At 40.0% G+C, this 12,487-nt stretch overlaps 1 protein-coding gene across 3 annotated transcripts in view; it reads left to right on the top strand.

Annotated features, from left to right (window-relative positions):
- Positions 1–12,487, top strand: part of SORCS3 (sortilin related VPS10 domain containing receptor 3) — a 278,287-nt gene that overhangs the window by 252,681 nt on the left and 13,119 nt on the right. For all 3 annotated transcript variants that reach the window (XM_021399905.1, XM_021399907.1, XM_021399906.1), the window contains exons 19-21: positions 3,361–3,547; positions 6,563–6,696; positions 10,656–10,779. In XM_021399905.1, the coding sequence (XP_021255580.1) occupies positions 3,361–3,547; positions 6,563–6,696; positions 10,656–10,779 (445 nt within the window). The remainder of the gene's footprint in view (positions 1–3,360; positions 3,548–6,562; positions 6,697–10,655; positions 10,780–12,487) is intronic.

Below are 12,487 nucleotides of genomic sequence, written 5' to 3'. Positions count from 1 at the left end.
AGAGCTCCAGTCTTTGTGACGGCCCTTAGCTCAGAGCTTTCGGTAGTTTATGGGGCTTAAAGCAATAAAATGTACCTCTTGATTATATATAGAAAGCAATTAATTTTTTTCCATTTGAAATGTCTCCAGCAACTTCTATTTTAATTTAAATTTATAAATTCCAGAATGTCTGACATTGTAAGTTGAGCTAACGCTTCTTTTATTATTTTATATACTGGATACAGAGGTATGGAAAGGAGAAAGAAAAGATTAATGTGATGGGCTGGCTTTTCATTGAAGAACAAACTCTCATAATTAGGTGGTTCTTAGCCACAAGAAATCTCTTCCTGTTTCTCTGCTTCAAACCTTCTCCTTTCAAATAGAATCAAATTGGAGAAGCAAGGAGAAAATAGAATTGTAAGGCAAGAGTGGAAAGCTCCTGTGATAGGTACAGGAGTGACAGCCTGAGGTCACTGATGATGAATCCAGCGCAGATCTGACTTTTATCTTCTGTTCAATGTCTTCCATATGAGATGAGCTTGTGGTCTTAGTACATTCCCTCGAGAAGTAGTTTTGAAGGGCTTAACAAGCTGTGTGAGCCTTTCTATCAAATAACTGAATATCCCAAGAGTGTAATTTTGTCCCTGTTAGAGATTTCTGTTGAACGACTTAAAAAGAAACCTCTCTATCAAAACAATGTTATTGGCTACTCAGTATTATAGATATAGGTTTTGCTGTTATTTCCACTCTATTTCTGTGTTTTCTTGTTGTTTTCTTGTGTAATTTTAATGTCCTAATAGGACAGAGGTGAAAATATATGGTTCCGAACAAAGTCAACAGCAAAACTCCCCTGATCCTTATGAAATGGGAATGATGGAGCAAGAAAGAAGAGAAATCTAGAACCTGTAAACGCCCATATTTCAAAACCTACATAATAAGCTAGACTATATGGGTGTGTGCTTGAAGACTCCAGATGTACTCTCAAGGCAAAATCATCCCTGAAAATACCATTTCTGCACCCTGATTTGTTAATGCAGGCATAGCCTGTGGGAAAGACAAAGTTTGTGGGGCACGCTGTGGTCTCAAAGACCTACTGCAGTGTAGTCTGGTTTATGGTCTGTGCTCCAAGTGTTTCCATCCAAAGGATAAGATCAGGTGCATTTTTGGAACTGGAATCAGTAGCAAACCACCTCATCCTGCTCCTGTCAGGACTCCCATTGCTGGTTGTGCAGAAAAAAAATCATTTATGACAAAGGGATTCACAGTCAGAATCTAGGCTGAAAACTATGTGTTATTCCACACACGGGTAAACTTGAAAAGTACTGCTTAGTAGAAATCTGATACTGTCAGATCTAAAACTCTTTGGGACTGTCATAATGTGGTTGTCCTTGGCAATCCCTTTACTTCGTCTAATCTTTACAGTTTTTGTAGGAAGCCTACTTGGATAGGTAGTGATAGGACAAGGGAGAATGATTTTAAGCTTAAGGAGGGAAGGTTTAGATTGGATGTCAGAAGGAAGTTATTTACAGAGAGAGTGGTGAGGTGCTGGAACAGGCTGCTCAGAGAGGCTGTGGATGCTCTGTCCATGGAGGTGTTCGAGGCCAGGTTGGATGGGGCCTTGTACAACCTGGTCTAGTACCAGATCTGGAGGTTGGTGGCCCTGCCTGTGTCAGGGGGCTTGGAACTTGATAATCCTTGGGGTCCCTTCCAACTCAAGCCATTCTGTGATTCTACGAAGCCATGCTTTCTTGTATGCAACAACTGGCCCAGAGACTTCTATGAATTCTGTGAGTTCAGTGGTCTTTTCCAGCAAACCCAGTACGTAGGACCATGCAGGGTCTGACTTGGTTGTGAAGGGCTTGGAAGTACATCAGAATTGGCTGTGAGTTGAGTTACATGTTTACTTCCCCTGCTTAGATCAGTATGGACTGGAACTGGCATTAGCTTTGATCTTAACCCTGTGTGCACTTACAGAAAATGAGTCCTATGAGACGGCCACGAAATACTGCCATATTTCCTTTACAAGCAGTAACAGTAACAAAAAAAACCTGACATATAGTTAGGAGTAGAGATTTTTTGATTTGTTGTTTTTTGTTACTCTGGAATCTCGCTCATCATCAGTGCAGCTGGGATCATCTCTAAAAGGTAGTGGTATCTTTTTCACCCATAGTGAATACAGTGAAGCCCTTTTCCTGATAAATTATGTGGGCTAATACAGCTTACAGATATACAGAAAGCTGCACAGGTATTATCTGGGTGTAATTTTATTTCACTTCAGTAAAATCACTGTGGTGGGCTTTAGATCTGTTTAAATTAGACTTGTTTTATGTTACTTTTAGTCAACTGGGAGCAAATACATAGTAAGGCTCCAAGAAACTGAAATAACAGACACTTCTTCAGTTCAACTATAGTGGTTTAAAACACAATTTAAACTAAAACAGTGCAGCTGCTGCTTCTAGACAATACCTGCAATGCTGGAATCTCTTGTCTGCTGTTCTCTCCTTCATTTAATAGCTGTCATTGACAGTAATCTTAGTAGGGATTTTCTCATCATCTGTTGCATTCTCCTGTGTGTCACTGGGCCCTATCTCTGAGTTGACTGGCATTAGACAAAAGCTGTCAGTCATCCGTGTGGGACTCAACCTTTATAAATTCTGCCATCCAGAAGGTACATGTCTAGCTGAAATTAGTTATCTAGACTTTTTATCATAAGGGTACAGAGATGGATATTTACAGAAGATAATTCATGTCACCTGTCTCAGTTATCTTAGAGTAGAATGTATTGGTTTCCTTTCTTTTTTCCATTGACTATTCAGGAAGCCTGAAAACTAGGTTAGGTTAGATCTGAGTATGTCAGTATCATCAATTATTAACCTGTCTCCAGAATGTTCCCAAGGCTTCCATTTACACCTGGGAATTGCATCTAGCAATTAGCATCTAGTCTCCCATCACTGTAGTGCCTCGCATCGGTCTGCTTCTTATGAAAGTGCTAGTTGGACGTCATCCATTCAGCGTAGGCCTGTGCAAAATCCTGCCCTTTTCAGTGACACATAATCCCCAACCATGCATTGTACCAGAAGAGTCAAATATGATCCCCTTCGTATATGCATCTTTGACATTCTCCTTTCTCAAAATCTCTAAATCCAAGACAACGGAGTAACAGCTGTAAATGTTCAGCTACTCTAAGCATTGCTCATAAGTAGTTAGCTGGCACTGATTTGAATCTGGCCCCTTTTGGATCTCGCAGAATGAAGCTAGACTTTTTTAGTAAAGTCATGAGCTTGTGTCCACACTAATGCAATGGAGCTGAGCAGTGGGATAGAGGGTAATATAAATCACTCTTATCAGTCCAGTTCCCTAATCCAACTTTCTTTGTTGCAGGGTGATCTCCAGAGGACAAACATTCAACTTGATTTTGGAGATGGCATTGCGGTATCCTATGCAAATTTCAGCCCTGTTGAGGATGGCATCTGGCATGTGTATAAGAGTGCTGGAATCTTCCAGGTGACGGCATATGCAGAGAACAGCCTAGGCTCTGACAGTGCTGTCCTCTTCCTGCATGTGGTCTGTAAGTAATTCCTCCTGCTGGATTCCTTGGGCGAAATCCTAACCTCACTGAAAATCCCTACAGCTTCAGTGGGGCCTAGAAGTGCATGCAGCCCCACATATATATGCAACTTTTGGCTTATTTATTAAAGAGGAAGCATCTTTCAACAAAAGCATATTTACAGTCTTCACGTGCAGAGAAAAGCTTGAAAAAGATTTTGAAAAGGTCAGAGGTAAAACAGCATATGAAACAAAATCCAGGAACGTATTTTTAGTGTGCTTCTGATACCAAGAGGTTTAGGTTAAATCTACATTTTTATTTAGTATTTAGATGTTTTCAGCACAGATTGAGTACTACAAAAATTGTTGTGAAGAGCGTTTTTCCTGGGATATGGATGTACTGAGAACTGCTGTGCTACTTGTCATGTTTCATGCATTTGTCATGCACTCCTGACTTTTTATTGGTGTTAGAGAGATGAGTCCAATTTCTCTCCAGCTGACATATGAGCAGAATTGTAGAGCCCCTGACTGACTTTATCAAAGCCACAGAAAGGAGGAGAGAACCCAGGATGAGACCAGGAAGGTCTCGGTTCTTTGTGCTGTAAGACTGCTAGGTCTCTTGGACAGGCAACTGCATCTGTGTTCAGATGTACCTCTTTGATTGTGGTCCTAATGTGTATCAGCCGTGTCCATTTTTTCCCATAGCCTGCCAGAAAGTATTCTATTTTCCCAGTCTTGTGCTAGAGATTTTCCACTGGAAACAAGTCAGACATTTCTAAAATTGTAAGAACTCTTTTCTTCTTTTAAATCTCAGGCTCCCTGTTTGAAAGAATAAATGTTCCTTGAAGCTTTTATTATGCTCATAATTCCCTCAAAGTCAATCATGGCTGCATTTTACAACCTGTTATTAGAGCATTAACTGTTTTTTCCTTCACCTTGGGCCATTAGCTGACAAAAGTGATGGTTACCTGGTAATAACAACGAACTTTGTAAGGATTATCTGATTTTTCTCCCAGGAACTACTGTTCCGTGCTGAGGATTTTAGAACAGAATGCAAAAGAGGGCAATTGCTGGCTTATTTGTGTCCTCTTCTCCCTCAGCTTCTCAGATCTCTCTCCTTTGACTTTTGTAGCCTTCTTAGATGGCCAGCTTATTATCATTATCTCTAGAGAAATATTTTCCAGACATCTACATTCACACTAACAGTGAGAATAAAAAAAAATTGAGAAAAATCTTAGTACCAGACTTCTAATATGTTTTGATATACTAGTCAATATTGGAGGTTTGCCCTTGAAGCTCAACTGTACAGACAAAATGGCAGCTATATAAATCACCTTTAGTATAATGTCTGTCTGGCGCTGGAACGTTGTGCTTAAAAAAAAAAAAAAAGACAAAGGAGCTCCTGGGATTCAAGCAACAGTAGTTTTCTCTCCTTCAGCCTTAACAGAGAGCCTTTGTGGAATCTACTCTCATGCTGCTCATCCCCTCATTTAAAGGAAGTGAAGATTTTAGCGTTTTTCCTCTTACTGCTCGGTCAGAAAATATTTTGGGGAACCTGCTCTTCATGGGAATCCCATGTACTTGCTGTGGGCAAATTTCAGAGGTGACTTCCCAAGGTAGACCCCTTGGGAAAAGGAGTATTAAACTGAGATCCAAAACCTAGAATATGGTTCTGTCCTAGGAGCTTTATGTTCTGGTGGTAAAAGAGCAGCCCTTGCTTTGCAAAATTCTTGTCATCGAAATAGGTGAAGTAATTAATGTCCCCATTTCATATTTGAAAAGCCGAGAGGTACTATAAGAAGATAATCTCAGTTAAAATCAGCAAATTTTGTGCTCCCTCGACTTAATAATTTATTTAAAAAAAAATCTCCTTTCACTATGAAAAGGAAAGAATGAGTAAGATAGTCTATCAGTTTGCTATGTTTTGAAAGGCACCATTCAAGAAGGGCTCAGTAATGCACCTGTTACCAGCTGGAATTCATTATAAGCAAAAGGAGCATATTTGATGAGGAGGAAGAAATTAAGATAGGAGGAAAGGCTTTAAACAAACAACTAAAAACCTTAATTCTTTTGACACTTTTTGGGGGGAGTTGGTGAGGAGACAAGGAATTTTCTTTGTAATTCTGAACTTCTTGCATTGGACTCATTCTGGACATTTGATGTTATTAGATGTAATTTGCGTTGATGTTTGGTGTGCGTTGATGTTTTAGTGGGGTTTTTTTTGGTTGTTTTTTAAATCTCTTGAAAACAAATTCTTATGACCCTGTGAAAAATGCCTTGATATGCCAATGCGCACATCTTTCACCTTGTTCCTGCTTTTTTTGCTGGTGTTAACTGGCTTCCCGTAGGCTTTCCAAAGTCAGGCCAAATTCAAAATGATACTAAGATTTTCCATTCTTGCCCAAAACCATAAATCTTTTTCTTTAATACCCTCTAAAGAGGATCTGTCAGGGCATATTTAATCAAGTCATAAACACCTCTTACATAATCAGGTTTACGCCAATTTAGTTAACATGGTTTGCCCACTAATCTTAGCTCACTGGATAGATTTTTAACAAAACGCTTTCTTTCTTGTGTCCTATCATAGAATCATAGAATCTTTTGAGTTGGAAGGGACCCTTGAAAGTTGTCTGGTCCAGCTCCCCTGCACTGAACAGGGACATCTACAGCTATCCATCAAGACTTCAATAGCAGCCTGCCCTATCCTGTGCAAAGCAAGTTCACTGTTATCACTCAGACTGCATTTGAAAAAATATGCCTTCTAAGCACAGTCCTGACCCTATCTGAAGTTAGCACTGTCAAAAATGTGCGTTTTTGGCTCTTCGAGAATTGAGTGGGGAAAAAAAAGTGTGCGATTTTATTAATTTAGTATCTTTTTCTTTTGCTCATTGGCTTCTGAAGTTCTCTTGTATGTCTAAAATAGTGTCTCACTACTGACAGTGATTTGATTCATTTAAAGGAGAAATCCTTGCTCTTCACAACTGAGCAGGGAGGATTTAATTCAGAGCCTCTGATCATAAACTCTCTCTTCCCACAGGTCCAGTGGAGCATGTCCATCTGAGTGTCCCCTTTGTTGCCATCAGGAATAAGGATGTCAACATTACTGCAGTAGTCTGGCCCAGCCAAGCAGGCACGCTTACCTATTTCTGGTGGTTTGGTAACAGCACCAAGGTACAGTTGCTCTTTGATTCGCTTTTATTTGCTAAGCTTGCTGTACCAGGCAGGGAACTCCCTTAACCCCAATGAAAACTTCTTGTTGTTGCTTATTTTGTGTTATTTTTTCCTTTTACTCTCTAAAAAAGGTTGTCATTATTTTAAACTTCAGTCTTGTGATTTTTTTTCCTCGTGTCTCACATTGTTCTTAGAATCGTTACTTTTTTACATCTGGTTGTTATCTGCCCTCCTGAGCTCTGAAGACCACTGTTATTACCAGAGTTCACTTGCAATGTAACTGAATTATATATCTCCATGTATGGGATAATACTGGCTTTCAACACTATTTAAAAACTGCCGGTGTTCAAATAACCATGGGTGTTTCCATTATGTACCAGTATGCTGTATATAACACTACATTCCAACACAATACTTTAAAGCTGTTGGTGTTCAAACAGAATCACACAAATAACCAGTTGTATCTCGAATTTCAAGTTAGAAGCTCAAGGAATTGTTGGTATCTGTTTGTGACTATTGTTCGTAGACTGGATATATATATTAGAGATGAGACTACTTTATAGTGAATTTTGAAGGCACTGGAAAAAATTTATTATGAAATACTTTTTTTAATCAATAATTAAAGTAACTGAAACCAGAAGTTGTGATCATACTTTTTAGTGCAGAGTGCAGAACGGCTTATTAACGACAGCTTTTGATACAGGCTTTAGGAGTGAGACAGCTGACACAGGCACTATCCTCCATGAAGAACAGTGGCAGCACTGAATTGTACTGCCTCTATTTTTCAATTGAGAATCTGCTTTTATTTATGAAAAGCAGATTGAGTCATGTTGTTTTCTACTTTATTAAAGGCACATCTAGGTGTCATAGTTTTTCTGCCACAGCTTTTGTCCTCAGTGTAGAAGATTTTTTGAAATAGAAATTAGTATAGGAAAAGTGGAGACAACCGATTTTGTTTGCTAAAGATTTTCATCCATCTGTCGTGGTGTTTGGATCTCTGTTGTGAATAGGATCTGTTACTTGTACACAAATATCTAGTTCAAATTTCAGTAGAGTACAGGCAGGTGTAGATGTGTAGATGCTTTGAACATAGCTGTATGTGGAGTAGCTAAAATTTTAATTCCTTGGAGTGGTTTCATGTGTTATTGAATTATGTTGAGATACAGATTAGAAGAGATGGTTCCTCTTATCTGCAGACAATCAAAGATCCAGAGCACCATTCATTCTTTGCAAAGTGTTCTCTCCAGCTACCTCATGTATTTCAGTTGTGCTGCTTAGCCACAGACATATGGCAAAATGTATAGATACAGCAGCAGCTGCTTTTTAATTTATTTTTTCCCCAAAACAGTAGTCTGCATCACATCAAAACTTCTTCTGGGATGTCTGATATACATCTCATAGACAAACTGTGGTGCACTTAGTACTGGTCAAAGCTGGGGATGCTGATTTGTTTGTGAACTGTGGGATGTGGTGTGGAATATTGTGCACAGTAACTGTCTGGCATTGTTATACTCTGATTCCAGTGCTGAAGGATAGCAACTTCTATGTCTGATCAGCCCATAGGCATCCCAAGCAGAACCATTTGTATCTTGCGTGACTGTATATTCTCACAGAGGTATTCTGTGCTACTACACAGGCAAATGTTGTCTTACACTCAAATAACCTGGCTGAGATCCTTCTGTTGCCCTCAACGTCTTGCTGGAATCGTTGTACTGAATTTCTACTGTACTAATTTTTGCAGTATACCCAAAGGCCAATTTGCTTGGATTAACACAGGTCCAGTTTAATAAATGTGTCCAGCTGTCTAATAGGTTTGAGCAAATGAACCTTAAACTACTTGATTTAATTTAGAGTTGATTTCCAGGTCTTGGTGCCTGAATTAAAATTAAGGAGTTGGCTGAATGTTAAAACTCCATGATGGAGGTGAAATCAGCCATGATAATGGAATGTCCAGCATGCACACTCACAAAAAAAGGGAAATAGTAATTTTAAAGACCAGATTGGTTTCTCTTATCTGCCTTTGCACATAATCACAACCTGTAACCTCCAAGAATATTGCTAATATCACTGCATTTTAATGTAGGTCTATTCTGCTTGTCCAGGATGTGTATCTTAGTATACTATAGCTCTTACTCCAGGGCTTCCCCAAGCTGCTATCCTTGTTTGCTCTTTCTGTGAGTTCCCAGTGATCAAACAGGCTTTTCTTCTATTGCTTTTTCAGGTAATGGATGAGAGGGTTAAAGGAAGGTGGCATTCTACAAGGGAAAAATCTCTTTGCCAGCCAGGACTATGCCAGGGAAAACTAATTTGTCTATGAGAATAACGTGTATGGCCACTGTTTTGAAATGCAGGCAAATTATCAGTCTGATGGGATTAAGTGTGAGAGCTGGAAGGTGAATGTTTAGGGGTTTTTTTCTTTGGAAAAAAGCTGTCAGTTTGGAGAAGGGGAAACTGTAATGGTGCAGCTGTTTTGTCTGTGCTCTTACACCTCTAAGCACTTTTGCAGTGGAGACGGAATCGCTATTTCTATTGTAATGGTTTAATCCAAACCAAGAGACTTGTCTATAGACCAACCGTCAGCTCAAAGGCACTATTAGGACTAGACCTTTGATTTTCAATACATGAATCTCCTTCCCTAAATGTGGTGCACTTTTCTCATCTAAATGCATATCAGTGTAAGAATTTCCTGTGCAAAGGGGAGAGCTGTAGTGTTATCAAGGATATATTTGAGAAGGTGTAGATAAAGTCAGCCTTCTCTGCCACAGTTCAGAACTAGCCAAATACTGTTCAACATTATTCTGGAAGCCATCCAACTGCATTCAGACAGTAGTGTCTGTAGGTGTTATGCCATGTTTTAAGCCTTCTTAACATAATGTGCTTGCTTACACCTTACAGACTTGAAACATGGGCGAGACGATATTTGGTGCCATTGCTCTGTCCTGAGCAGCACTGCTCTGAGATAGTTGCATGGATTTGAACTCATTAGTGAGAGCAAACCACGCTGTGCTGCTTGAGTCCTTGAGGTTTTGGAGAGCCCCTCATACATCCAGAGGTGATGTTGGACAGAGTTACTGGCCACGTCCTCACCCTGGTGACTGCATGGTGGTACCTCAAAACTACGGTGGCATGGTCTTACTGTGGAGTTATCGTCCTTGACAGGTTTAGTGGGACAAGCAAGGGTTGGATAATAGGAAAAATCTCTTCTCAGAAAGAGTGGTAAGGCATTGGAGCAGGCTGCCCAGGGAAGTGGTGGAGTCCCTGTCCCTGGAGGTGTTCAAGAACTGTGGAGATTTGGCATTTAGGGACGTTGGTTTAGTGGACATAGGGGTGATGAGTGAGTGATGGCTAGACTTGATGATCTTGGAGGTTTTTTCCATCCTTAATGATTCTATGTTTCTATGATTCTGTGAGTGGACGTAGTGGTGATGGGTTGATGGCTGGACATGATTTAAGAGGTCTTTTCAAACCATAATGATTCTATGATTTTAAAGAGAGGGGGCTGGTCCTGAATCTGACCAATAGGGGTTGTTTGAAGAAGCATTGTGTCTCTGGTTTACACTCAAATGCTGATTTGAGTTGGACCCTCTATTTTGCACAGCTGAGAAAGGAACTATACTGAGTATTCATGCTTGTGTGTTTACAATACTGCATTCTGCAGCATTAATTCTGCAGTCACTGACTGTGCACTGCTGAGGTATTCAAAGCATAATGGGTTGCAGTTCAGTGGGAAACATTTTCAGGAGGCATTTAGTAAAGTGAGAGAAAGCTTAGCCTGTGGAATGGTCTCACTGGGTGGTGTTTGGATCACGTGCTTTTTGAACTTAGCAGAATGTGCAAGATCTGAGCACCCTGTATCAGCCAGGGGTAAAAGGGTACTTTGGCCTGGTGGATTATTCAGCTGTCTGTTGTGTCTGTTGCATCCTGATTTTGATATTGTTGTCTGTGTTTCCCTTTTGCAGCCCCTCATCACTCTGGAGAGCAGCATCTCCTACGTCTTCACTGAGGAGGGGATGAACACTGTCACTGTGCAGGTTGCTGCAGGCAACACCCTCATCCAAGACACCAAGGAGATAGCAGTGCATGGTAACTTCATCCATTTACAATGAGATGTCAGGGAGAGTATAGAAGTGAAGAACAGGTAGTTGTCATTGAACCAAAATGAACTCTGAACTCCCTAGTGCCTGGAGGGACCTCCAAAGTAAAACGTTTGTTAATTGTGAACAAGGTAGATCAGATTTATCGTGATTACTAAATGCAGAAGTGAACTGAATGGGCAGCTAACTGCATCTGTAGATCAGCACTGTAGTGAAGTGGCTGGCTTCTGCCTTGCTCTCATTGGCTTCCTGACTGGGAACTCTCCTATATAAAAAGTATAGGCAGAGCATCTTCCCTCTGCTTTCTAGTTGTGGAAAGAAGCAGACGTGGTATGTCACTAAAGTGGCCTGTACACAGCCAGGATTTCTCTTTGCATAGTCACTGTATAAAGGTGAAGATTTTGGAAGAAATGGGGCAGAAACAGTTCTGTTGTTGGTATTTCTGCCCATCTTCCATACCATAGCTCACACAGTTCACTGTGTGTTCACCGAACTTCCCTATGCGTCACGTTTGGTTATGTTTGCACTGTGCCTGTACATAGAAGAGTTTTCTCCTGGGCTAGCCTTCATTTTACTTACCTAGTTTTTTGCATCCAGCGTTCAAGGACAAGCTTTTCTTTAGGCAGCAAGTTTTATTGAGAAATCTGGGCTTCAGATAACTGAGGTTGCCCTGTGTGGTTGAACTGTGTGTGTCTTGTTTCTGTAATTAAAGATTGCTGCTGGTGACTTGAAAACTGCATGTACAGATTTAAACACCAGCTGAACACATATTTATTGACTGCCTGGTTGTGAAATGCAGTGGGTTTTTAATAATTTGCTGATATGATTTAGAAATACTCAAACTCACTATTAGCAAATGTTAAGTAAACCTCTACTTGAACATTTTGGGCATTGCAAAATGCAATATTTTGTTATGTGAAACTTGCGGCTTTCCACTGGTTTCTGGAATAAACTTAAATCAGGAGTATTTGAGAGGGGTCCCATAGGTGATCTCAGTCTTTGTGTATGCGAACTAAAGGTCCCAGTAGATCCTGTAGTGTGTTTCTCACTCTGTTTTCAAATACCGTGTAAGAAATTTTACTGTTCTCTGTAAAATATCCAAAGCTTGGGACTTTTTTTAGGAATTCATGCAGTTGGAACATCCAAATAGTCCTGTATACAGGGCTATGTTGTAAACTGAGCTGACTGAAGGAAGGAGTCCTTCCTGAAACCAAATCTAGTGATCAGTTCAAGTCTAAATACATAAACAAGAGACATCTTTAGTAAATATGTGCTCTGCTAAATTTACATTACCAGTTCTACTCTGTACCCTATGTTAAATTATTATGGCTCTAAGCAGATGTATGCCTTTGTGGTGTCAGCAGTGGAAGAGATTTATTGAGGGTTTTCTAAAATCATAGCTAACAGCACAGAATTTAGTGAAAAAATAAATTGGACGTTGTACTGAGAGTTCAAATGCCAAAAGCTTTATATGTCAGGCTCTGGGTTAAGCCTTCAGAAAGAACATGAGGGAGATTGCCTACTCTTTTATGCTTGTTTTATTTAAAAATATGTTGCAGCATCCAAAAAGAAAGAACAGAACTTGCAAAAGATGTTAGACAAATGCTGTGCTGGCACATCCCTGCTATTCTGTGGATTTCCTAATTTATACTCTTGCTGGTTTAGCTTGATCTAAAACTGCTACCTTCTTAAAAATG

Source organism: Numida meleagris, chromosome 5, assembly GCF_002078875.1.
Source record: "Numida meleagris isolate 19003 breed g44 Domestic line chromosome 5, NumMel1.0, whole genome shotgun sequence".
Classification (NCBI taxonomy): Eukaryota; Metazoa; Chordata; class Aves; order Galliformes; family Numididae; genus Numida; species Numida meleagris.
The sequence above is the reverse complement of the archived record's forward strand: the minus strand, read 5'-3'. Positions and strand labels throughout refer to the sequence as shown.